The following is a 27,303-nucleotide window of genomic DNA, read 5'->3' as shown; positions in this document are numbered from 1 at the left end:
GTTAAATTTATATGAATCAGGATAATATAAGCAGTACATAGACACTCAAAGTAAATTGATAGTTGATGCTTTTTCTAAAATCTGTGAAATACTCTCTTCAGCCCTTTTCAGCGAACTTCAATAAATAGTGTATAGAGTAAATGTTACAGCGCAGGAGGGAAGTAAAATATGCATTGTTGTGAAGTGTAGGAGTCTTGCTGATCAGAAACAACATGCAGTGGGCTGTAGCCCCCTTTCTTGCAGCATCAACACCAAAGAGAAATGGCAAATGCTTTTGTGATTTAAGTTCTTTTGCAATAGCTACATAGAGAAGTCTGGACAAAGCCTCTTCAGATACAGATTCTCACCATGCATTTCATTAGGTGTCTCAATGTCACTGCATCTTTAAAGCCCTGTACTCTAGAAATGGTAGTCTTTTAAGTTAATTAGAATTTGCAGTTGACTATTTGCAGTGTGTTGTGGAAGAACAAACTATTTGAGCTAGAATGGAGTATTGATTAGAATCTCACAGGAAGCAGCAATTGCTTGACTACAGTTTTCTTTAGATGTGCCATGATTTTTCTTGTAGGATTCTAATCAGTATTCATGATTTTTGAGAAACAGCTGATTGCCTCCAACTCTGGTCCCCTGGAAGCTACGTTGATGCTTGATAATACACCGTAACTAAGGCCACAGTCATCAGTAAGACTCTGCTTATACTCATTAGGAAGTCCCAAAAGACTGGCAAAGATTGCTTTTTAAAGGAAACAGACTTGTCTAAAGGAATCGTCAACATTAAGGTCCTTGGGGATCTGCACAACTGTTAATATGGGAGTGCCTTTAGGTAACTAGGGCTAATACAGACAGAACTTCTTGCTGAAAGTCAGTGTGGTGTTAAGATTTTTGATACTGTTTGACATAGTCTTATAAGCAAACTAAAGACTTGGTCTAGGTACAATCATCATTTGGTGGTTGCAACTGAATAAAAAAATGGTTCTTAGCATTATTTTTGTTTTAATGGCTTACTCTCAAAGTAGGTGGTCTTTTAGTCTTTCAGGGGCCTATGTCATTCAGTATTTTCATTATTAGCAGTGGAAAGAATGCATGAATATATGTAGACAGTACTAAACTGAAGTGGGTAGCAAGCATGGTGAAGAGGCTTAGAATTCAAAATTATCTTGACAAATGATCTGGTACAAAAGGACATGGAAGCAATACTCAAGGCTTTCTTTGCCCCTTTAATGGTACGGTCTGTCCTTGGGCTTCCCATGTCCCTGAGTGTAATGGCAGAATTGGAGGGACTGAAGCATTATCCACAGTACAGAAGGTCAAGCTGGGTTCCACTTAGGCATATTGGACGTACACAAATTTATTGGACTGAATGTGATGTATCCAAGCATCCTGCCAGAGCTGGCTGCTATCGTTATAAGGCTATTCCCTTGCTTGTCTTTGAAAGGTCATTGTGATTAGGAGATTCCAAATGAGCAGGGAAAAAAACAAACATCGGTCCCATCTTCAAGAAGGGTAAGAAGGAGGATCTGGGGATCTATAGGAATGTCAGCCTGACTGTTGTCTCTGGGAAGATTATGGAGCAGATCCTCCTGGAAGCCATGTTTAGGCACATGAAGGGCAAGAACATGATTGGAATTTATCAAGGGCAAATAATTGTCTTCTGTGATGACCCGAGTGGCTCAGTAGATGGGGAGAGAACGGTGGATGCTGTTTACCTTGACTTTAGGAAGGTGTTTGATGTGATCTGTTAGAGGCTATTTGTAACCAAACTGGAGATAGGTGGTTTGGATAGGTGGACTGCAAGGTGGGTGGAAAATTACCTGGACTGCTATGCTCAGTGCTGATACAAAGTCAAGCTCGTGGCCTGTAGTGTTCCTCAGAGGTTGCAACTGTGGCTGCTACTGTTTGATGTTTTTATTAACAACCTGGACAATAGGAGGGAATGTGCCTTCAGCAAGGTCATGGATGATACCAAGTTAATGAATTGAAGCACAGGGCTTCTTTTCAGAGACACCTTGACAGTCTGGAGAAATGAGCTGACAGAAAACTTGGGAAACCGCAGCAGCATGAAAGAAGATGATAGAGGAAAGTTCACATGCTTTCCCAATGGCAGAAAGGAGAAATTTCAAGTTTCCATTTCATTACTGGATGGAACAGTAGTCTACAGGATCCTCCAGTGTTTAAAAAAAAAAAGTGATGATGTGTGATCTAACTTGAAGCCAGGAAGGGGTCCTGCATTTCACAGTAGTGGTCAGCACTGTTGTTTGGGGGTCATCCTCCTCTTCCAGGATATGCAACTATACTGAAGAACAGACAGCTGAGAAACATCATAGAAACCTTGGTTTGATCTCTTTGGTGACTGGCAGGGAGATTGGTAGAAATAGCAAAAGCACAGAGGTTGTGTATGCAGTGTTCTCCTTTCTTCAATATAAGATCATCATTTGTATTCCTGCAGAACTGTCTTGTTTTCTACACACCTTCCAATTTACAGTGAATGAGAAGGTAATTCTACAAATGGCAGTATCTCAGTACAGTCTGAGCGCTGATTAAGGCCAATACTATGGGGAAAAAATGTAAAGACTGGGCTGTAATGCATGCATACTCTACATACTCTCAGGGCAAAATTTATTTCTACCTGCAATCCCAATTTTGGAATATTTTTTGTTTTCATGAGTTCTTTAAATTAAGTCTGATGGTGCTTTTCTTGTGTTCAGCTTATGTAGGTAATATTCTTAGATTTTACTTGAAACAAGGTAAGAATAACTTGAGGTACAGAATTATGTTATCTGGTAGGATGATAGCTGTCATCCCAGGTGATAATGGACTGATGTCATCAAATCTTTTCATGGTCTCAAAAATAAGTCTGTATTTTGGGGTATTGTCTTCATCTACTGAGTGGGGAAGAACACCTTTTTGATTTGGGCTATAATGTCCATGTAGCTGTATCTGTGTGGGGAAAATCGATTTCAAGTGTTTTATTAGGAACCCACTCAAATTAGTGCATGGAATGCCATAAAACTGTTGAAAGTAGATTTATTCTGGTGATTTTTTCCCAGTTGAAAACAAACATAATACTGTTCTGCTTATAATTATTTCATACATAAATTCATCTAAATCAGAATGTAAGTCAGTCTGGTAATACTCAAAATCAAATCTTGTGCAAGTAATTTGTATTTAGAATCCTATTATTAGAAACATGAGAATCATTACTTTCCTTCTTGAAGCTTTATATTTTCTGGTTTTATAATTTAAAATTAATGTTAAAATATCAATCTTTATAAAAATGTAAAATGTTAACCTTAACTTTTAAACACATAAGACAATAAGTGGAAGAAGGTGTCTGTGTTACACATATAAACTTGCAGGTTGCCAGTAATTTGATCGACAAGCACTGTGTGGAGATACTGGCAACTGTTGCTTTTGCATACTTTTGTATTTTTATAGTTGTCTTCTAACTGGCAAGTGCAGATGGCCATAGATTATGATTTTTGTATGTTTCTGAATTAGAGGAAACATTTATATAGTATTTTAAATTGCATTGTCTAAGTATCATGTGTTTACTCCGTATGGGTTTTGATTTTAATTGCTAAGTTACAGTATAGGATTTTTGGAACAAACTATTTTAATATGTTGTTAATAATATGAAAGGTTTCTGTGCCCAGCTTTTGAATAATTGGAAGATTTGTTCTCAAGCAAATTCTCATTAAGTAATCAATGTTATTTTGTGGTAGTAGCAACTTTTTAAAGTTTTTTCCTGAAAAAAAAAAATCAGATTTGATGCTATCAGGCCTTTCTCTTTCTGATAATGAAGAATGTTCTACCACAAAGTTGGAATTGGTCATTTCAGTGGTACTTCATAAAGTATTTGGGACTGCTCTAACCCAGAGATAAAAAGGGTTTTAGAGAAACCCTGTGAACTGCTCTTTGAAGGATCAGGCTTGTTCTGCCCACTCCAGGAAGTTCAGTGTACTATATAACTTTTTTTTTTTTCCCCTCAGAATTTTAGCAAAAATAAGAACTAAACTCAGTTTTCTAGGATGTGAATTCGTAGCTTTTATTGCTATCTATTCTTGGTAGTCTGCTATAAGCTTATATAGGGGCTAGGAGAATTGAATGGCAATAAGAATCTGAATATACTCTATAGGAACTTTTTTGTAACAGTATATTTAGCTAATTTATGTAGAGATAGTGTACTGTTTCTGTCTGAAGTTAACTATGCAACGCATTGTGACTTTAGGGGTCTCATAAAATAAAAACATAGCTCCTGCTTTGTTAAATGAAACTAGCGCTCTCAGGCATAAATTCAGTTATATGTGGTTAGTAAGGAGAAAAATAGTAATTGAGTGGTAACTGAGGAGAAAAAATACTAAATACTAGACATGAAAATAAATTTTTCTTTTACCAGAAGGAAACTTTGCTCTTTCCATCTATTATTACAGAAATTTAGATTGGAGTTCAGCCTTACTTTGGACTCGGAAAAAATAGACTCACTTTTTTGCTGTCTTGTGGTCTTAGGCATGTTTTCCTAAGGTTATTTTTTGGGGAAGAAGGGCGGCATGTAGAGAAAATTACTGAACAAGACAGAGATTTATTAACTTTTTTGTGTGCATGTAGCATATAATGACGTGGTTTCATTGCTTCATAGACTATTCCTGTTCTGGAAGACATTTTTTTGAGTTGAATATTTTTTTAAGACCCAAAGATAGTGGAATAAAGATGCTTAACACTTAACTCTGTTACTGTAATGCAATTGTTTTCTGAAAATAAATTGTTATCCTGAAAGAACTCCAAGGGGTTAATTAAATGAGTCTCCAGCTGCTGATTTAACTATATATAGTTAAATAGCTAATATAACTATATGCTTGTTAAAGAACAGGTGCTAAACCAGTTGCTTTAAGAAGAAATAAAGTGAAGTAACTACCTAAACAATGCTCAGATTGTTAGTAAATTTTTTTTAGTGATACAGAAGGCAACATACTTACTGACACATGCCTGATGACTCTGCTGCTTTCCAAAAAATTCAAGTTCTGAATAGATTAATGATTTAATGCCTATATTTGACCACTAAATTGCTACTATGCCATAAAACAAGCTTTCTTCTGAAGCCCTGCTGAAGCTTGTTATCTGTGAATGTCCATTATTTCTTTCTTTATTTCTCTTTTTTGTGGTGTATGGTATTCACCTGTATGCTTTGTTTAAATAATTCATTGTGAACCGTTCATGAGCTATGGTTCGGTAGGTGAGAATGAGTAAAATTGATCCTTGTAATTCACTTGACTTGCACTGGGTTTATAGAAACCAACTGCAGTAAATGTAAGGCCTAGCATTATAAATTTAAACACAATATTGAAAGAAAAAGTGGGTATAAAATTGTAAGCTAGTACATAATTTTAATGCTTAAGTAGCATGGGGACTATCTCTCATTTGCCTTCTGTTCGGTAGGGCTGTGTCTGCCTTTTACTTCCAGAAGACAACTCATTTCACAAGGCTGATTTCATCAAGAGTTGAGCAGGGAAAAAAGTACATAAAATCCTAGCCAAATTTGTAATTGTACAACCTTACAAAAAATGTCGTTGCTGAAGCTTGCTGGAGAATTCATCTTTATGAAATACTGCACTAATTGTGGCTTTCAGTCTAATGGTTTTTCTGCCAAGTGTATTTTGTAGGCATTACTTTAATCTGTCCCAGTGGCTTTAAGGTGTGGTAACTTTTGCAAGTCCCAGGCCTTTGTTTGTTTGTTTGTTTTTGCTTTTATCTTCATGTGATTGAATTAATGAACACAAGCTTTGTCTTGATTGCTTTGCATCTCCTGGGCCAGTAGAGGATACACAGCAATCTAGTTTCCATTCAGTTGGTGTTATGTGTAGCCTACCTAATGTAGTGTACTACATGCCACCAGTGACTTAGTTTTATTAGTTATTCTTAAGTTCTAACACTATCCAACAACTTAGAATTTTGACAACTTTTCATTAAGATGAGAGGTATCATCTTGTTACACATCTAAAACCATGATAGGTAAGGTTGTATCACCTTTTGGAGCTCAAAAATGTTATTTATTCTTTTGTCTGTCATAGCCTCTACCACTTACTGTTCAGCTGTTAACTGTTACTAAGATATAATAATTTTATATCTTGATTTAAGTCACCAAAGATAAATTGTCTGTTCACTTTCTAGAGTCTGTCTTTTGGTTGTGTCAGCAAAACATACCACATCCTGTGTTTTCATTCAGTAGGAAAGTGATAGTAAAATCATATTGTAGGCTGTCATGTACACTTTTAAAACAGGAACTGGTTTAGTTAATAGAACCTCATCTACATTTACATCTTGTTTAGGGTCCTGCACTTTAGTGAGCTTACTGTCCTTCCATGGATGTCAGAGCTGAAGTTACCCATTGCCTTATGTGGATACCAAAACACCCCAGAGAACTGGGTCCAGCTGGGGAGTAACTTACTAGCGGTTAGTACATACTATTATTAAATTGCTGAAGTCTAGTGGATTTGTGTGTAGACATAAACATGGTGGCATGTAGAAAATCTTTGCAATGTTATAGCCTAGTGACTGAATTTTAGGACTCTCTTGAAGATTATGACAACACTGAAGGTTGGTTAGTGCCTGAGGATAATGACTGATATTTTTGTTTCTAAAGGGCTGTGAGATAACAAGTTAATGCAGTCCAATGAACAGTACTGTAACTGTATGGAAAACAACTAATGCTTTCAAAGTATGTAAATCTTCATATTAGGATTCATTTTCAAGAATGAATTAATATACAAACCCATCTGCTGGGTGCAAATTTTCAAAACACTTTCGTGAGATCTGAAGACCAGCATTGCAAAGCGGTGAAGTTTTCTAGTTCAGAAAGTTGGTGAAGAAAATCATATGACTTGTTAAAAACTAGTAGTTTAGCAACTGAAGTAGTAAAACTCCCCCCCCCCCTCATTCTTTTATAAGGATAAAATGTAATGGAAACATTTGCATCTCCTTTGTTAAAATTTGACCAAATTTTAGCTCTGGCCTGGAATTTCCTGGCTTTGGCAAGCTGGATGATTTTAGAACAGCTAAGGGAGGAGAGGGGGAAATATTTTTCCTTCCAGGGGGCTGAAAGATTTTCTTAAACACATTTGTTAATCCATTTGTTAACATTGTGATAATTCCTCCTCCTTCCCCACCTCCCCTCCAAAAATTGTTTCAAGAGGTTGTAGGACATTGAAGACTGACTCCGTCTCTGTGCTATGGGGGTTTTTTCAGCCTAGCTGAAGAAAGCTTCAGGATCCAGTTTTTAATTAAAGTTGGTGTTACACATAAGCCTAGTATAATAGGAGTGCATTTCCGTCATTGCATAACTCTTTTGCCTTACCTTATTACAGAGCCTTTGAAACTCTGGGCAGAAGCAAAGGATAGATCATGCCTTTTGAGACAGCACCCGACTGGTGATCTTCCTCACTTAACGCAGAGTAAAAGAAGCTCTGTTTTACATTAGCTGCCTTTGCATTGACGTGACAAAGACATCCTCATGTTTCAGGCTTCAAGCATGGGTGATCTGTGCTTCCTATTTGCCCTCTCATTTTTGTCACTGACAGCTTGGCCCAATCTAATTATTCCCCCTTCACTTTAGGGAAATAATGGTACCAATGCAGGTCAGGTGCTTTTTTGACCCTCTGTATCAGCAGAGGCAGTTATCCAACATTCAGTATGAGAAAGATAAAGTTAAAAAGTAGATAGGAGCAATATATAAATCATGCATATATAAGTAGGTTAGTTAAGAGACCAGTTGAGCAATTTGTTTAGTAGTTAGTTTGAGGCATTGCTTTTCCTGAAGCAATCCAGCATTGAAATGTGCTTAGTGTACTTGTGTCTGTCATTGTAACCTGACTTGAGAGTATTTTCATACACTTAACTTACATTCCTTGTCCAGAAAATAACCCAGCTGTAATGAACTTAGCTGTTCCTAGGTCGGTTCCTATTTAAATTCTTGGGACATGGAAGAGCAGACCAGATCAGAACCACGCTAATTCTGAGGCTTTCCAGCTCACAGTGCCATCTGGAGGGGTTCATTCAAGTTCAGTGCCCTTGGTTATTAGCACTGACAACAGTAGTCTCTAACTTGATACAGACTGCTAAAAAGATGAAGACAATTGCTCTGCATGCTGTTATTCTCACTGTCCTCAGTTGTCCTCTATGGTACTTCACCTGTAACTGTAAATTGTGGTGATCCCATTGGTTCTCTTCAGAGTACTGCACAGGAACAGCTGTCTCTGAAGCTGAAAGACTCTCAAGCTTGTATTTAGGTAGAGACTATAGCATTTCTTCTTTGGAAATTTTCATAGCCTTATTGACATCCTCTAATACTCATGAGCCACTTAAAATCTCCGTACGGAGAGACATTCTAAGGTCTTGCTCACGTTATTTGGGAAAATCTAAGTGCAACATAAAAAAAGTAAGTAGATTGGAAATACCTCATTCCTGGGTGATTATTTTCTTGTTCATTCAGCCTAATGTTTCCCACTTAGTAAATTCAGCATCTGTTGAATGGAAGAAATAAACTAAAGCTCCATTTGCCTCAATAGATAAGCAGATTGAAACTTGCAAAGAACATTAATTCTTTACTTACAGTTTGGATTTTCAGCTATGTGACATAATATGTTGAAAATATTTGCAGGTTACTTGTCAGTTATCTTCTTTCTGTAGGTTTTTATCTCAGAATTTGGAAAGATATGTGATACTCTCCTATTTGTTGATTAGCAGAATAGAATAATAGAATAGAATCAGTAGACTTCACTTGAAAGATGTCTATTTATCCTCTGTATTTGATAGTTTTCCATTCATCACGCTCTCTGTTATCCTTTTCTTAGGCATCAGGAACTCAGAAGATGCAGGCAGCACTGTAAATTTGCCTATACTTCAGGAGTTAGTGCTTTGGCAATGCAACCCTCAGTGCTTAGACCTTTTGAGAATATGACAAAAAGTGACAAAGTGCCACTTTCTTATCCAGTTACCAGTTAGCCTGTTTGATACCTCTTTAGGGGGTGGATGGTCAAGCTTTACAAAATTTGGTGACATAACAACAAATGAGTTTTGAACAGCCTAGGTGAGGCTTTACTGCTCAAATCTTAGTATTGCTGTCTCCCAGACTCTCTTCCTTATTCTTTTAGAGGGCCTCTTATCTGCTGCCATGGAACACAAAAATGTTACTGTATATTGGAATCATAAACCCAGGTCACAGGTGAAACAGATTACAGCAGGTATTTTTTCAGTTATCCAGGGGAAGGTGGAATAGATAACCTGAGACTTAAAATCACAGCGGATCTCCAGCTTCTGAATGTTGTCAAAATTTCAGATTCAGGTTGGCCTTTTTGCTTTGTCCCTATTGGCTTGCAAGGCACCCAAGTCAAGACTTCATGGGACGTATCTGTGCTTTATAGATGATCAAAAACAAATCCCACCCCAGGACCTTGCTTTTTGTCCTTTGTGTGTCACTGAAAGCCTTTGTAGCAATAATTGCTTACCTGTTCTCAGGGGGAGTAGTGACCTATCATTACTAGGGCAGGTGAATCTTAAATTAATCCTTTGCTTTTTAAGACAAGTTATCAGTCTTAGTCTAAATATTTAGGTTTCACTTTCATTCTCAGTAATCATTCAGAAATTATACCTTATTATCATTCAGTGATGAGTATTAGGAGCATTATATTTGGAAAAGCCTGAGCCTTTTTTATCACAGGACTGTTTATGATCTTCCATGAGTTTCATGATGCACCTGAGTGTTATCTTGCACTTGCAGCCACAGTCTGTCTGATTCTGGGATATATTGTAGTTAAAACTTGTACAATACAGTTTGCTACAATGCATGTTATACATTCAGACACAGCTTAGAGCAGACTCTTTAGTATTCATTCTATAAGCAAAATAAATACCACTTTCTCAGCCAAATTTGTGGCTTTTGTGTTGGTGACAAGTCCCAAGCAACACCTGACAATACTATTTCACATCTGCCTACCCTCCATGTGCTTAGTTGCAGACACTGCTCCTGTGGAGAATTTCAGTCTGCTAGATTGAAAGCTTAAGATATGCTTCCTGCTGTTAAATACAACATTTACATTAAAGCACTGAAGCTAGGAGTGTTTGTTAGGCTCACTGGACCAGATGCTCAAATAACAAATAGTATTATTGCTACCAAATTCTGTTTTACAAAACAGGATTGCATAGGGTCTTTTCAGTCATGCAATAAGTAGTAAATCGCAAGATCTTAGTAAATCTTAGTCATTTACTATGGTAGGCATTGAGAGTCATTTCAGAGAGGTTTCTCATAGTTTCTCTTCATTGCTGCCAGGACATGCTGCTCTCTAATGGTTAGCTTGCTATCCACCAGGACTCTCAGGTCTTTTTCAGCAGAGTTACCAGGCCAATCGGTCTCAAGCTGTCACTGTTGTATGGGTAATTCCATCCCAGGTGCAGGATTTGATGTTTATCTTCGTTAAATCTCATGCAGGTCTTGTTGAGGTCTTTCTGTGTGGTCATTCTTCCTTCCGGTGTATCTGGCTTTCCTCCAGTTTGATGTCATCCATGAACTTGGTTAAGGTGCATGTGATTTTATCATCCAGATTATCTATAAACATACTGAGTATTATTGGACTGCCAGTTTGACTTTGAGCTATTAACCACTACTCTAAGCTACAGACAGGAAGATTCAGACAGAAGTCCTTGTCTTACATTGTCAATGTCCTTACATTGGCTGAGTGATCTAAAGATGACCTGGTCCAGTAGAGAACATTTCTCACTGGATACCAGACTGTTTGAGAAATTCTGACAAAGAGCAAGTCCCCTTCTATGAGCAGGACATGTTCAGGTGAAGTTTAAGCAGTATCTGGAACATCTTTTGAAACGATAGTAGTTGAGAAGTCAAGACCATAATGTAGATCTTAATTCATGCTTTTATTGTACAGTGTAGAAACGAAAAAGAATAATTACTGCCTGTAGCAGCTTCTCTGAGGTTCCTTTTTGTTGTCAGTCTGTAAGTTCACAACTCATCCTTCTATGCTTCTTTAAATACAAGTTAAGAAAAGAAATAGAGATTTTGTACTTAAGAGGAGCTATAAGAGATGAACAGTCCCTGCTCTTTCTGTAAGAGGTGCCTATGCAGCACTGAATTTGAGATGTAAGCATTCAATGTTAGTAAGTTAAAATTTGAAATTAATACATGAAGTATAACTGTACAACTATACTTGTACAGGATATGCTACCTATAAACTTCTTGTCTTAGCAATTAGAATTTGTTTTTTAAACAGTAAGTACAGCAAATATTGTTTCTCTTATTTCATAACAGCCTTCTTCAGAGACACTGAGCAATTTTAATTCCTCTTAACTCTGAAAATGAGACTATCCAGATCTAATACATTGTCTCAGAATGTTAAGGAATAATAAGCAATCATAAGGCAGCATCCAGTTTTTTCTGTTTTAAAAAGTCTTTTATGCATGTGAAGTAAAAATATAGCTATTTATGCTTTATAACTGTAGCTTTTTAAATATTTGTGGATTTTTTCAGTATTTTCTTGTGCCGATATATGGGCAGTGGTTTAACGTTGCAGCTTTTGTTTGGATATTTTATATATTTTTTTAAATGCTTAAGAGGAGATTAAGTTTTGCATTCTGTTGGAGCCAAATTTTATTTTAACATGCACTTCTACTCTAGAAATAGTTCAGTCAGACCATATTTGAAAATAATCAGTGGACAGCGTATCCCAGCAATCTAGATTGCTGGCACAATTGCCAAGTGTCAGAATGTGCTGAAAATAGCTGAATAAATAAATAAATAACGCTGCTGTTGTAATTATAGCAGTGCATTAACTATCATAATTGACACGGTTACACAAGTAATCCCCACCACTCTGCAAGTTAGTTCCTTTCTGTCTCAAGAGTATTTAATTCCTAATAGTGGTTGATTCTCCTCCACATTTCTGACTTTCTGCCAGTTGGAGGATATCGGCATTTAAAAGCTAAGGTAATGTTGTACCAGGTGTCTGTAATTTTGCTGCAGTCTGTGATGTGGGATTGGTGCTAGTATTTTTTTTGGGGATTCATAAGTAGAAAGAAATTATAATTAGAACCAGATAAATATATGCTCTGAATATCTAAGTTCTTTGGTGCAATTGGTTTTTTATTGTGGGAAATTATTTTGAAAAGTATACCCATTAACTTATCTGCGTGCTGCTCTGTTGTAGTCTTGTGATTTTGAATAGGTGTTTTTCTAAGAGGCAACATGTCTTGTGCATCCACAGAATTTAGTGCTAACATCCAATCACTTCCCATTTTTCAATCTAATGGAAAGCTGAGCAGCTGTTGTAAATGGCACTTCTAAAAATAAACATGTAATTCTTCCTGCACAATTTTATTATAGGTTGTCATGCGTTAAAAAGAAAGAAACATAGTTTCATTCTCAGAGTTTAGCTTAAAACTTTGATTTATTTATTACAATTAAGAATTTAATTATACAATGGATATTGAATAGAAATAATTCAGACAATAAACATGGACTCCATAATACAATTTTTTATATTGCTATAAAGTGGACACATCTGTTTCCAAGAGTGTTGCTTTTGTTTGTCTACAAGAGGACTTGAAAAACTTATAAGCTGAAAATTGCAAGTTGTTAGTTATTTTAGATGGAAAAGCTGAGAGACAAGGATAAGGCGCAAAATCCGCTGTTACTCACTGCTTGAAAACACTGATGGAATTTTTTAACAGGATTCAATACTGCTTGGAGGATCCAAGGTCTTATCAGCATGATTGGAAAAGCTGGAGGCAACATGCTGGTTGATAGTGAAAGAAGACTTGCTCTAGATTGGTTTTCAGATGTGCTAAAACCTATGGTAAAGTTGTATCACAGCTGACTATGTTCCTGATGCCTTCCCGGGGTAAAGTGCTCATTCTCTGTTGCTCCTTGGAGATGGATCAATGCAGAGAGCCTGTTCTGAGCATCCTTCAGCTTCTGGTTTTGGATCCTTCCTCCTCCATGAGTAACATCTGTGTTTACATCTTTTCTTCTTGCTTGCAACTTTTGTAACTTGACAGACACTTGATGTTGAATTGTTTCAAAACTGCAGATTCAGAACTGACAGAAGCAGTGTTAAATTCTCCATAGGCTTAGTTTTGGTGTTAGCAAGCTGATATGCCTGGAAGACAGGTGTGGTGGATTGACTCTGGCTGGATGCCAGGTGCTCACCAAAGCCGCTCTATCACTCCCCTTCTTCAGCTGGACAGGGGACAAAATATAAGGAAAGGCTCCTGGGTTGAGATAAGGATATGAAGAGATCATTCACCAATTACCATCACAGGCCAAACAGACTCAGCTTGGGGGAAAAAAAAATTTTAATTTATTACCAATCAAACCAGAGGAGGATAATGAGAAATAGAACCAATTCTTAAAAACACCTTCCCCCCACCCCTCCCTTCTTCCTGGGCTCAACTCCACTCCCAATTTTCTCTACCTCCTCCCCTCTCAGCAGTACAGGGGGATGGGGAGTGGGGGTTGCAGTCGTTGTTTCTGCTGCTCCTTCCTTCTCAGGGGGAGGACTCCTCACTCTTCCCCTGCTCCAGCGTGGGCTCCTCTTTCCACGGGTCCACAGGTCCTGCCAGGAGCCTGCTCCAGCACGGGGTTCCCACGGGGTCACAGCCTCCTTTGGGCATCCGTGTGCTCTGGTGTGGGGTCCTCCCCAGGCTGCAGGTGGATATCTGCTCCACCGTGGACCTCCATGGACTGCAGGAGGACAGCCTGCCTCACCATGGTCTTCCCCACAGGCTGCAGGGGAATCTCTGCTCTGGTGCCTGGAGCATCTCCTCCCCCTCCTTCTGCACTGACCTTGGGGTCTGCAGGGTTGTTCCTCTTACGTGTTCTCACTCCTCTCCGGCTGCAGCTCCTGTTGTGCAGCAACTTTTTTCCCTTCTTAAATCTGTTATCCCAGAGGTGCTACCACTGTCGCTGATGGACTTGGCATTGGCCAGCAGCTGGTCTGTCTTGGAGCCGGCTGGCATTGGCTTTATCGGACATAGGGAAAGCTTCCAGCAGCTTCTCACAGAAGCCACCCCTGTAGCCTCCCAGCTACCAAAACCTTGCCGCACAAACCCAATACAACAGGGTAAAGGAATGTATAGTTGTATCAGCTTATATTTGTTCACACTAGAAAAACAATTTTTTGCGAAATACAAAATCTGGAAGTGTTTTTCTGTTTTAATGAAAGTTTTAATTCTACCAAATTTATTTTCCTTAGTTTCCATGACTGCTGCTTGTATTTTTCCTGCTTGTCATTGAAATGTAATAGATCCTTAACTTTAGTTCCCGAGTCCCATTTTCTGAAGGAATTGGGTATCTGAGACTCCCCTGTCTTGATGTAAGCATCACGGAGTATTTGTTCACCAGTAGCTTTTCATTATGCTGCTTCTCTCATTTCTAGTTTTTAAAATTTGATTAAAAATGTGAATTTGAAGCTATGTTGCATTAATAGCTGGACAGTTTTGTGTATACATGAATGTGCGGAGTAAAAAGTGCTATCATTTGTGCGTGCATCTGCACTAATAATGTAGTGTAATTTATTTCCAAAATATTGGATACTCGTACAGAAATTGTCAGTTGAGAACTTGTGTAATATAAAAATATAGCAGTTTAGTTTGCATATGCATTTAGCTTTCATATGTGCCCATCTTCAGCAACGTTTAAACAGAAAGAAATAAGGTCTGTTTATAACTGCCATGGTAGAGTTTAATCTGTTAATTCTGAACAAGTGAGAGTCGACAATTTTGAAAGGAGAGAAATCTGGCATACCCAGATGCCTCAGCTAAAATATGCAAAATGCTTGAGGAGAGACACAGAGTAATTCACTTGTCCTTGAGCTACACATCTAATTTTGTAGACAAATAAAGACTGTAAAGCTGCTTTTAAAAAGCCAACTTAACTTTCCATTACAGAAGGTTTCAATCAAGTTGGGGAAGAGAGTTCTCGACCAGTGGGACTACATGTCTTCCATTATTTAAAAAGTAAAAAATTGAAATCTCAGTAGTTGCACTTGAAAGCAGGTTGTCTGCTTTATGTCATTGTGACATTTGGACAAATTCTGCTTGTCTTTTGGATAAATTGAAAACTATTTTGTTGAGGTAAATTTACAGTTTTAGCAGAATGTAGTAATTGTCGTAAGGAGACAAATGGAACCTTCACCCTTCCCATTTTTAAGAAGCTAAATCTATGGGGTTTTTTATATTTTTTTTGTTCCTTAAACTTCGAAGTCAGGAGGAGACTATCCTTTCTTTTCCTGTTCAGAATTTGTGGTGTTTATAAGCTTTAATAGAGTTTTGGTGAAACAATGAAAGTTGCCCATTTACAAAATAGGAAAAAAAAATCATTAAATTGAACTAACTAGGGATGTGGTAGGGAGTAATTAAGTATTAAATACATAGGTGAGCATATTTTGCTCAGTAAATCTTCGGGTCCTCCTCCTGTAAACAGAGCAGGAGCCATATGCCAAGTTGTCAGTCATCCTAAGAATGGAGAGGAGGCTGAAGAAACCCACGAAGAAATACAAATAAAGGGACGTAAGCATAAACTAGCCAGAAGTCAGCAGTGATCTGTCAGTGATGCGTTTATTTAGACTGGGGCTTCTCAGCTATCTTGGGGCCGGATGAGAACTAGAGAACACTTCAAGTGACAGCTCGCGCTGTGACCAGTGACTGGGAAAGAGGATCCGTGTGTCCTGCTTGATTTGCAATTTGCTGAAGAGGTTGGATGGAAGCCTGGCTTTCTCGATTGGTGAATATCAGGAGCAAACGTGCTATCTTTTCTATAGCTTTTTATTAAAATTAGTTGATGTATTAGTTGATGTAAAAAGTATTTAAAGCTTTAGGATCTTGATTTGTATGCTTTATGTTGGAGCTACATTTATAAAATATATTGTAGCACTTAATTAATGTTGGACTCTTCAATTTGAAAATAATGATCTTTGTTTCCAGATTTCATTGGTAGGATCTGTTTAATTTCGAATTTTAATTGGTAAAACCTGTTGTGCTTGCTTTTTCTTGTTTGAACAGAAATTCTGTTCTTGTTAAGAAAAAATATTTTAAATGGATTTTCTTGTGTAAACCATTATAAAGTGATTAAAAGTGATAAGCTCTTCAAAAGGCAGTGTCTTACAGTATTTGAATAGCTTACATACTAATTGGTTTTTCAACTGTGTGCCTGGCTCACCTGTGACTTTTTGCTCATCAGCATGTTTTGCTACAAGGTAGCGTATCTTTAATTTGCTTATTGTTTGTTTTTAGACTATTCCCCTCATTATGTATTTTGCTATTTCTTTATGATGTTTTCAGTAACTTGATCTGCTTTTTGAGTTCTAACAAACTTTTAAAAAAACTTTGTGATACTTGCTGGAAGAGAGATTTGCTTTTATCTGTCTCTGGTATAAAATTTAAAAGTAATTTCTGTAAATTATTTTTGAGGTATTTGTTACTATAAAATTGAAAAATGAGATCAGAGGTTATTTCATTGCATTTGTCTTTTATAGTGACATTTGTACCTTTACCTTTGAATGTTTTGATTTCTAGGTATCAGTCTGTGGAACAGTAACTTGCTAGTATGAAACTGAGAAGGAATTCATTAATAGATTGTTGTTTCACATTTAAGAATTTTTTTAAGGCAAACTATGTAAACAGAAAAATAATCTGAATGTGTCTCAGATATGCAGCATTAACTTCCAACTTGTTTTCAGCAGTGATTAGTTTGAAGCTTTATGTAGAACAGCTGGTAAGACTTTGTAGTGGATGTCATTAGTAATAACGAGGAAAACTTTAATCTTTAACAAGATTTTGTCTTCTATACAGCTTGCCCAATTTAGGCAGCGGAAGGCACAAACCAATGGTCAAAATGGATCAAAGAAGCAGAAAAAGAGGAAGAAAACAGCAAACATCAAAGATGAAGAATCAATACAAGATGGGATTGATACTGATCGATCTCAAGGTGATGAAACATCCACGTGCAGCAGCCGAAGGGGAGCAGCTGCTACTGCCGACTTTGCTATTATCAGGACTTTGCATAGTGGAGAAATTATCAAACACAGCCAGACTTACACCATTGAGGTAAGTTTGTCTCAGGCTGTAAACAGTTACTTTTGGGGAGGGAAAAATAGTCCATTAATTTTGAAAGTGGAAGTAAAAGAATTATATGCGATTTTGGATATTATTTCCTTGCCTCCTCTGCCTGTCCTTAATATGTCCAGAGAAGGCACTTTCTACCTGCCTGCTGACATCATGTTTTCTGTCACAATCAGTGTACTGTAGATTATGGAAAGTTTGTTGGTACTGTTGTACTCCCTAAATGGGCAAAAATTGGTTTTGTTTTATTGCTTCATTTTATGCATTTTGTTTTATTAAAAGTTCACAAATTGCAGTGGATTTTTGATCACTGCAGCTACGGCTACAGCAAAATGCAAAACTAAACATCTTTCTTGTATCCATAATGTAATTTGAGTCTTTCTGGTTAATGAGGAGGAGGAATGAATTTAGAAAACACTACTTAGAACTGGATGCCTTACGAAACTGATAAACAGATACTCTACTTATACTACTTAATGAAATATAATCCTGATTGCTAGTGGCTGAAAGTATATGCTCTGGGAAAGTTGTAAGAGGCCCCGTGTGATATACACTGGCACTCTAGTTCAGTTCTGAGTGGACATGAATTCACATAACATAGTATGTTGTTCCAAATATGAGGGACAAGAGATGCTGATGTTATTTACAGAATAGCTTATTCCATTTGTGAAAGCAGTGCCTCTAAAAGGACAAGTGGCATTCTGAACAAGCAGGTCAATGCAGAATCCCAGCTCTGTGCATGTGAATGCAGTCTTTTCTGAGAGATGTAGTACAGATGAGCACAATGCATTTTGACTTGTCAGTCCTGTGCTAGGATAGACCATTTGTAACTATTTTGGTCCATAATCTCATTTCCTGCAGCTGAGAAGTAATAGAGAAATTACACTTTAAAAAAATTTCTTGCATTTGTGTTAAAAAGAAAAAAAAAAGGTTATCCTGGTGGAGGGGCAGACCAAATCATACATGTGAATAAAAACTTGTAAAGTAATTGATCCATTTATTTTACAATTTTAAGCCTACAGTATGTCAGTATGCTAGATATTTTGAACTTTATGAAAAGCTACATAGTAAAGGCATGTAGCTATACTTAGCAAGCTCATGTGAGGGCTTCAGAACTGTTTGTAGTAACTCAATAAAACTCTTTGTTCAACTCATAGCTTTTCCTGGAGGAGGTAGTAAATTTTTTAAAGAGTATTTGAATGACTGTTTTCATAGGTGAAGGTGAGACTTTTTTGCCTTCTAGGAGAAGAGAAAGGTGTACTTTATGAAATGCAGCAGGTTATCTACAACTAAGGAGAGAGGACTGTTAGGGCAGAGCACTGTTTAAAGGGAATCACTTAAACTGTTGTTTTAACTATTATAGTCTACATAAATATGTAACTGTATGAAGACACTTTCTTAACCAAATATATATTGAAGTGCATCATGATTGCATGTTACAGATGGACTCTGCTGATGTACTTGCTCTCAGTCAGGGTAAATATCTCTATTACAATTGGAGAAACAAGGTAAAGTACAGAATCATAGAATAATTTAGGTTGGAAGGGACCTCCAAGGTCATCTAGTGCAATCCTGTGCTCAAAGCAGGTCTAATTACATCAGGTTGGTCCTAGTAGCCTATGTTGGCTTCTGAATGCTAACAGTACAAGACACACATGATTTTAAAAATGGAAAAAATACCTACACTGCAGTTGCTAAAGATTGCGTACATAAATATATTCTTAAGATTGAGTACGATTTTTATGAGGTCTGCCTTATTCCCAAAGCAGCTTAACTTAAGTTTAAATAAATAAATATAGAGATGCGTAGGGGTTTTTGGTATGTTGGGGTTTTGTTTTCTTTTCTTTTGTTTTTTTAAATGTAGCTTTTAAAAAAATAAGTATGGTGATTAGTGTTTATTTGTAATTTGACTATCCTGAATTACTCATGTCTTACTGACTTCCAGAACTGTATTCACTTCCACCAAAAAAAAGCTGCTCCCAATTGGGAGAGCATTTTTCTTTGTTACATGTTGTCTGTGGCCTGTTTATTCATGTTAAATAAGTAATTGGTATTTTGGAGTTGGAAGATGATTGCTAAAGTCTCTATCTGTGCAGTATTAATAGAAGAGGAAAAATTCTGAAATAGTTGCAATGAATCTTATAACTTACTGAGTTTAGTCTTAGAAGTGCAATGATTTGGTCAGAGAGCCTGTATTACAGTAATTGGATTAGAGCTTGCTTAGTTGAAATGGCAGCCAATGTAATAGGCAGTTTCAAGCTAATCTGTGCAATGGAGAATTACAGACAGCTTCTTTGAGCTGTTTGCTTTTTCACCCAACATTAAATCTTTATAGGCTGCTGTGTCAAAAGAGTAAGGCAAGGTTACTGGAGGCATCATGCAGGATTATTTTCTAGCTAAATTTTGATTCCACTTACTTATTTCATCCTTTACTGGAATTCATATTTAGAATTGTTCTTTCTGTACCACAAAATAGACTCAGAACATCTGACTTTACTGCCCATCTATCTAAAAATCCTGACTGAGCTCTTTTGTGGTAATTCTGTGGGTAGAAGTTTATCTCCCTGCAGTTTTTCTAGTATGATATTTTAGTCCCCAGTGGAATTAGTGTGTCCAAATGCAAATAACAGAGAGTTCTCTTACTCAATATGAATAACAGAAAGTGAAATAGAGGTATGCCTCTGGGAGCTTATTCCCCATCTGAAGTTAGAGGAGTTCCTTTTCAGAGAAGGCAAAAGTCTGTTTAGAGAATTCAAAGTTATTTTTTGCAGTCATCCCTTTCCCTTTTTTTTCTCCCTGTCTTCCTAAGGGTGGGTTCCTCCATCCCGTGTAATCCCTCAAGTTACAGAAAGTAATTCAAAGAACTCTGGAATAACTGTCACTGTTTTGTAATGTCCTTATCTATTCCATTTTACCTTCTGTCTGAACTTATTTGTAATTCCTACAAGGTTTTCCATCCTCTATCAGAGGAAGAGTTTATTTACAAGATTTATTAGAGAAATGCCAGTTGGTATTTCTTGATTAAAGTCTCTGGGTCTTAACTTGTTTCGTGCTAAATGCTTTTTGTTTTCATCTTACAAAGAGAATAATATGTTTTGTTTCTAGTTGCCTTTGGTTTTTGTCTTTATTCTGTTGCACCCTGATATCTTTTGGTCTTGACATCCATAGTGTCCTTTTCCATATAGAAGTAAAAATAATCTAGAAGATACAGCTGAGGAAATAATTCGGATCAATGAAACTCCTGGGTTTAGGATTGGGTTTTTTTGTGACTTCCTGCAATTAAATATGGAAGAAAGCAAAAGCTACTTCCAGGGTAAATAATTGCTGAGAGCACCTTCTCTGAGAAGTCTTGAAGCAATGCATCAGAGCTTGCTGCTTTGCAAGAATGTACTAATGCCAGAAAAGCAAAAGAAATTAACCTGCGGCACAGTAAAATTGTCCTTGAGTCACCTGGGTAGTAAAAGCTATTATACAAAGCTTCTTAGAAAAGAAAAGTTAAAAGTTCTGTGATGAAGAATACCTGCTAATTGACTAACGTTGGATTAGTAACTCGTCTTTTGTTTTTCACAGGACAAATCCATTTGGTAATAGTTTTAGAATAGCTTAACTGTTTACTCAGGTAGGTGATAAAGTGTGTTCATTGTTTCATTTCTATAACTTATGCCAGTTGCTAGTGCCAGAGATTTGACAGGAAAAGAACAGAAACAGAGTAAGGAGGAGATACTGGGTAGGATTCTTGAGAACTAAGGAAGAAAAGTGACAGAAATATGGAAACATAAGCAGTGTGGAGAAACAGAGAGGACACCTCAGTGAGAAAAGGCGTAGGTGGTGAATGTGGGTGAGGCATTCCCATGATAGAAGCATGAAACCAAAGAGCAACCAAAGGCTTTGACTAGAGATACTCTGGGATGTACAGAACGATGGAGGATTTGAAAAAAAGGGTGGTTAAATAAAATGTAGTAAAAATTAGCCCAGTCACTTCAGATAATCTAGCATCCCTTGAAAAATGTTTTGAAATTGGAGAATGAAGGTAAACAAATGTTTGGAAATGGTCTGTTCAGTAGTAAAGTCAGTGCCTCGAGAGAAGAGAATAGATTCTCAGCAGCATGTGGTTCTGACTGAAGCTGGTCATCTTTCCATTCACTGTCTGGCCAAAAGATTACCAAGCTATCTTACCAATTTTCCTTGATATGTAAGACAACTTGTGGTATGATGCCTTCCTTTCTGTAAATACTGATATATAATAGATTTACTGACACAGAAATTACCTGTATTACCTGGTCTTTGCAGATTTACAGAGTATTTAGATTAAACATTTATAAGGCCATTATTACCAAAGAATAAAAACCTAATTAAATCCTTAGGTTACCTCTCTGTTAATGATGTTTTCTGATACAGGAGATTTATACACTGAGGAGTGGGCTACTTTGCTACACATTATGTTCAGATTTGGCAGTGGTTTATCTCCACTATTTAAATCTGATTGTAGTCAATTGGTTTGGGTCATAAGTTACCAGAGAATACATTTCTTTGAATTGAATGGGTTCTGGATTAGGAACTAAGAAAGACATGGTGAGGCAATGTATAAGAATAGCACTTCAGAATGTTCTGCAAATATTAAAGGCCCATAAAGTTCAGGATGACCTAAAGAGAGGGTTTCATGACTGGGATTTGCCTCCCTTACTAGTCATGGTCCTCTTAATTAGTCTTACTCAGGTTTGATCGTCTTTGGATCACTAGTGACCCATGTGAAACTGGCCACGATAAAATAACTTGGTTTTGCTTCTACCGCTGGCTAATACATGTTCAGGAATGAGTCCAGAATTTTGTAGTTAAATTTTTGTAACAGTTTACACTAGGGTCATTAAAAAGTCAGTAATTTACTTCAGGTGGAATTCTGTTCCATGAATACTCAGTCTTGGTTCTCACCCTTTAATACTCTCATCCATTGCAATTTGAGTAGTTTAGTATTGGATGTCCATTCTTGCAAAATGTTTTATTGTCACCTATGAAAGTTTTCTAAAGAAACATAAACATCACTTTTCAGTTCTTGTGGCCAATTTCGTATATGAGTTCTTTTGTGAATCCTGTGATAATGTTGGGCATCCAGTGCTGAAGAACGTGACTTCTGAGCAATGCTTAACTGCATACAGAAACAAGTTATTCTGAAATGGACCTCCTGTGTTTCACAGGCTGATTACTCCCTTTTTTTTGTATCATCTTGCAGTATTTCTTCTGAAGAATGTATACAGATGAGTGTTTTTAATTTTCTGAATACTTAAGCATTATCATTAAAGGTACTATCTGCAGAGTTTATTGAGATACTTAAAATACACTGAACAGACATCTCAGAGACTCTTTATAGGCAACTATGAACTACGTTGTCAGTGAAGAAAATATTAAATAAAAAATTAAAACATCTTGCCAGAAGAGAGCATCTGTTTGTAGCAAGAAAATGCTGTGGGGCATGGGTGGTAGAATACATGCAAACTAACAACCTGAAGTCAGAGTGTGACAGAAACCTATTTCAGATTCCATAAAATATTGAGCGAACTGATGAATAGCTTTGTTGGCATTATGCTGACAAAAGATGTTGTGTTGTTGCTAACTGTGTGTATATATATGAATTTTTTGAAATATTTCCTTTTAAACTGGACCCCAGTGGTTCAGACAGATGAGTTGTGTAAAACCTAATTACTTCTATTGACTATAAAAGAAATGAAGCATATGGAATGGATGGCTTAATAATAGAAGGAACTGGATTTTTAAATAAGGTTGGTCAGGTCTTAGGAACAGAACATAGCTGCTTGGAGGACAATATGAGTGCCCATAAAATGTTGACTACTTGTGATGTTATTGATTCTGACAGTAAAAGAATAGCATTAAGTCTTACAGTGTTGGAGTCTAATGTGTGAGCTCATAGGATTTAAGTGTTTCTAACTGATTTTTAGCAGGGTTTGGATGAACCCCTTAGCACAGAAGGCAGATCCATTTAACTTGTGTTCATTTGGCCATCTTTCTTTGCTTATCTTCAATAAATCTCTTGCCAAAAATACTTGGTCTTAACAGCCAAAAAACTATCTAGATACAGGATTGAAGGAAATACTTTAGAAGGATTATTTATGCTGCTAACAGATACTGCACACTTAAACTGATGGAGCACTAATATGGTTTTTGATAAGTTTTAAAAAAATTTATTTTTTTTTTTTTTTTACTTTAGATTGGTATTCAGAAAGGAGAAGCAATACACATTTAAAAAAAAAAAATCTCATATCTGGCCAAATTACCATAAAAAAGTAGAGAATTATTTTCAGTAATCACTTTCCTTAGGGAATTCATATTTTCTCACTCTAGCCTAAGCATCAATCTACAAGTTCTTGGCCTTTTACTATGATTACTAGGTTTGAGCTTATCCCAGGATCTAAACATTCATTTATCATCTTTCTTATAAAAGGGGCTGTTTATATAATTCAAAAGCATTACAAGGAAAAACTATATAAGAAGTCACACTACTTTTCCTTGTTTTTTGCATGTTGAGAAGTGTCTGTATTTCATGCACCATATAAAGAACTTCAAGAGTCGTTAGATCTAATTAAATATGTAAATTTATAGGAATACTTCTGAGCTTCTGTAGGAATACTTCTAATCTTTCTTTGTGAAGTCTTCTGAATTGGAACAAACCATGAAAAATTGTGGGAGGATATGGCCATACATTTGTTATCTGTATTATGAAAATAAGTAAGAATGTGGTTTTCCCTGTTTTTATTCCTTCTGGAGGACTTTGTCCTAGACCAAGGACATAGATTACAAATGATATGTGAAATGAACGTGTGTGTGTGTAAATGCATATATATATATATATATACACACAAATATAAATATAAGTAAAATTTGTGTGTGTGTATGCATGTATATAAGTATATATAATATGAATAAAATGTATATTTATATAAAAATTAAACGTCATTAAGTACTAATTGTGTATTCCATGGCAGAAACACTTTTGTCACCCTGTAGGTTTACAACATAATTTTGATTTCTGTTTCAGTTTGTGGGTTATTTTTAAGGTGGACTTTTTTAATTTTTAAGATCATACGCACTGTATGAATTTTAGCTTCCACATTTATATTTTAAGTTAGTTTTATGTGCTCTGTACATAAAATAATAGCCCTTTTTTAGGTTAATTACATTGTGGAGCTACATATTGAATTCAAAATATGTAGAATTGATGATTTTGGGGTTATAAAAACTGCAGAGCTCCAGTAGGTCTAAGTGGCAGATTTCTTTTAAAATAAATACAAAACGAAACACAGTTGACAGTTCCAAATTTTCCTGATGTCTACTGATGCAAACCTGACTGTGTTCCTTTGAAAATAAGCCTGACAGAATTCAGTGTAAAATGGAGACTGATTTAATGTAAGGCCGACTAAAGTTAAGTGAATTTTGAAGAAGCCCTATTACGTACATTTCATTTTTGCTAAAGCAGGTTTAACTCAAAATTACACTTTTCAAGTTCAAAAGGGTACTTGCTTATTCCCCAATAGTGCACCTTATGTAGATAATTTAAATATTTTGCATAGTTTCCTACTAACGTCTTGATTTTCAAACCTGATACATTGTATGTAGTTCATCAGGATACTCTATATTTAATTCAGGCATCTTCCATGGCATGTTTATGCTCACTTTGTTAAGGCTTTGTTCCTTTAATTGCTCTAATTCATTAGATCACAAGTTTTGAGTCTTTGTCCTTGTTCTTCCTGATCACTTTTACCTTTCCTTGGTTTCCATGGAAGCTGAAGGAGATGATGAGTATTTGTTTTAAAATTCTAGTCAATGTCAAAAGTCCTGCGTGTACGAAAATGGCATTCTGTACATGATGATGTTCTTAAGCCAGCAAAATTCCTAATTAGGTAAAATCAATCTATCAGAGAAAAGTCCTTTTCTTGGTACTCCTTATTTCTTTAAAAAAAAAAAAAAAAGTTACATTTCCAAAATATTATTTTTTATCTCTACGTTATATTTTCATTAGAAGACTTTGTCATGTAATTATAATGTTTCCAAGATCATAGTTGAAGAGCAAAGTAACTTTTTCTTTTTTAAAGCTGAGATTTCAAGGAAGTGAAGGTGGCCTTCGCTATATGTATTCTAATCAAATTCATGGATACCTTAATATTTTCAAATATTATCTACATTCTCAGAAACAGATGGAAAATGTCTTGTTTAATATTTTTAGAGTGCCATCATTGTAAATGATGTAAATATTTTAATATTTTATTTTAGCCAGAAAGTGAAATTTCCACCACAGTAGAAGATTACAGTTCTGAGGTAAGGCTGAAGTAATGCTTTTCCTAACTTTTCTTTCAACTTTATTTTACATGTTTACTGCAATGCTGTGCATTGTTTTTCAAAAAGAGAAGGAAAGAAAGAACAGATGTGATATTATAGACAAAGCTGTTGCATGTCATTACTGGTATGAGTAATGTACCATTAAAGCAGGCATTATGTCAACTACATAATGGGATGGCTACTATAATCAATAATGTAGTAGATACATGAACTGTTGTAACAATGTCATCATTACGGTTGTATTAATGCTTCGTGTTGCCATTGGAGTTGTGGCTGTGCATAATTTCTACTAATTTTCTGTGGGAAACTATTTAGTAAGTTGATTACGTTTTAATGAGTTCCAAAGCAGCTGTTGCTCAGCGACTGGCTAGGCATCAGTCTGCTGGTGGGAGGTGGTGAGTGATTGCCTTTGCATCGCTTGTTGTTTGGGGGGTTTGTTTTGTTTTCTTTCACTTATTAAGCTGTCTTTATCTCAACCCATGAATTTTTTTTGCTTTTGCCCTGTCGATTCTCTCCTTCATCCCACTGGTAGGGGAGTGAGTGACTGACTGCGGAGGGGGGGGCTTAGCTGCTGGCCAAGGTCAACCCACCACACGTTGGCAGCTACTACTCACCTCTGTCACATCGAAGGGTAGTAGCACACATGAAACTTTGGTCTTGCCAAATAAAACAGTTTGTTAATGTTTGTAAGGAGTAAACTACCTCATGCGTAAGTGTGGGTCAAGAACATGCTTGCAAGAAATAGCCATGGAATATCTACAGTAAATATTGTTTCTAGTTTAAAAAACTAATTTTTCATGTCTCAAACAATCACTTTCTGTAGTGACAATCTGGGTTTTGTTTTGCAGATCTCTGTGCTAAACGCTTCTGCAAAACACACCCCAGAATCTTAAACTTGGCAATGAGTAAGAAGGGATGAAGTAATCAAATGAGTCTCCATTGCTGAAGTAAATTTGGTTTGGAATACTTTGTTCCTCTATTGATTTAGCCTTTTGTAAGAGATGGTGACTATGCCTTAGAATAACTATTTGTTCAGTACTACTATTATAGCTGCTTATTGTGAAGCCTAAGGGAATATACACGGCAGACAATGTGTCCCTGACCTGTTGCATCGGATGGTGCAAAAGTAAAATCGTTAACACAGTGGGGAGTCTAGACATACCCCAAAAACTGGAAAGACTTTTGTTTCCCAACTTAAATGCTTTGTCTTCACTTGTTTCTTCTCCCAGCCTATTCTTTTGACCAACTCTGTCTGTTTTCTATCCCTTAGTTTTTCGTAAATTCTTCCCTTCTCTGTAATAGCTTCTGTCAATCTTTTCATCTTCCCTCACCCATCCCCTTTTTCCCCTTGCTTGGTTTCTTAGCTCAGTCTTACAAGCTTTTCAGCCTGTTTCTATTATTCCTTTCCCTTCCTCAGTCATTCCGAAGTCCAGTTTCTTTCCCAGCCTTTCCAACTTCATCCAAGCATTATTTATCCTTCTGTCTTTTAATATTTTTTCTCCCTCTTCCTTGAAAACCTCTTCTTTATTCCCTCTTCTTATGTTGCAGTCCTCCTAATGTTCAGCTCAGCTTGTCCTAGATGAAAGCAGTAGTTTTTCTTTCCAACTTCTCTCATCAAATCCCGGTTACAGTTTCCTCCATAGAGTTGATCTCAGGTTTTTTAGTTGAATTCTTTTCCTGTCCCTCTGTTCCCCAGTTTGACACCTTTCTTTCCCACTTCTTCCTCTTGTCCTTGTTTATGAACACCCTCACTTTATTCCGGCGTGTTGGGAGAAGGCACTTGGGGAGTACAGGGAAAACGTTCCCTTACATTAATTATTGGCTACTTTCAAATACAGA

At 36.6% G+C, this 27,303-nt stretch overlaps 1 protein-coding gene across 8 annotated transcripts in view; it reads left to right on the top strand.

Moving 5' to 3' along the window:
• The window catches only part of AKAP9 (A-kinase anchoring protein 9), a 123,590-nt gene that overhangs the window by 10,061 nt on the left and 86,226 nt on the right, over positions 1–27,303 (top strand). For 6 of the 8 annotated variants that reach the window (XM_049797985.1, XM_049797983.1, XM_049797984.1 and 3 more), the window contains exons 2-3: positions 16,849–17,103; positions 25,399–25,443. In XM_049797985.1, the coding sequence (XP_049653942.1) occupies positions 16,849–17,103; positions 25,399–25,443 (300 nt within the window). Of the gene's footprint in view, positions 1–12,729; positions 15,782–16,848; positions 17,104–25,398; positions 25,444–27,303 lie in introns of all 8 variants that reach the window. The other 2 variants (XM_049797979.1, XM_049797986.1) reach the window with 2 other exon arrangements.

This window comes from Accipiter gentilis, chromosome 4, assembly GCF_929443795.1.
Source record: "Accipiter gentilis chromosome 4, bAccGen1.1, whole genome shotgun sequence".
Taxonomy (NCBI): domain Eukaryota; kingdom Metazoa; phylum Chordata; class Aves; order Accipitriformes; family Accipitridae; genus Astur; species Astur gentilis.
The sequence above is the reverse complement of the archived record's forward strand: the minus strand, read 5'-3'. Positions and strand labels throughout refer to the sequence as shown.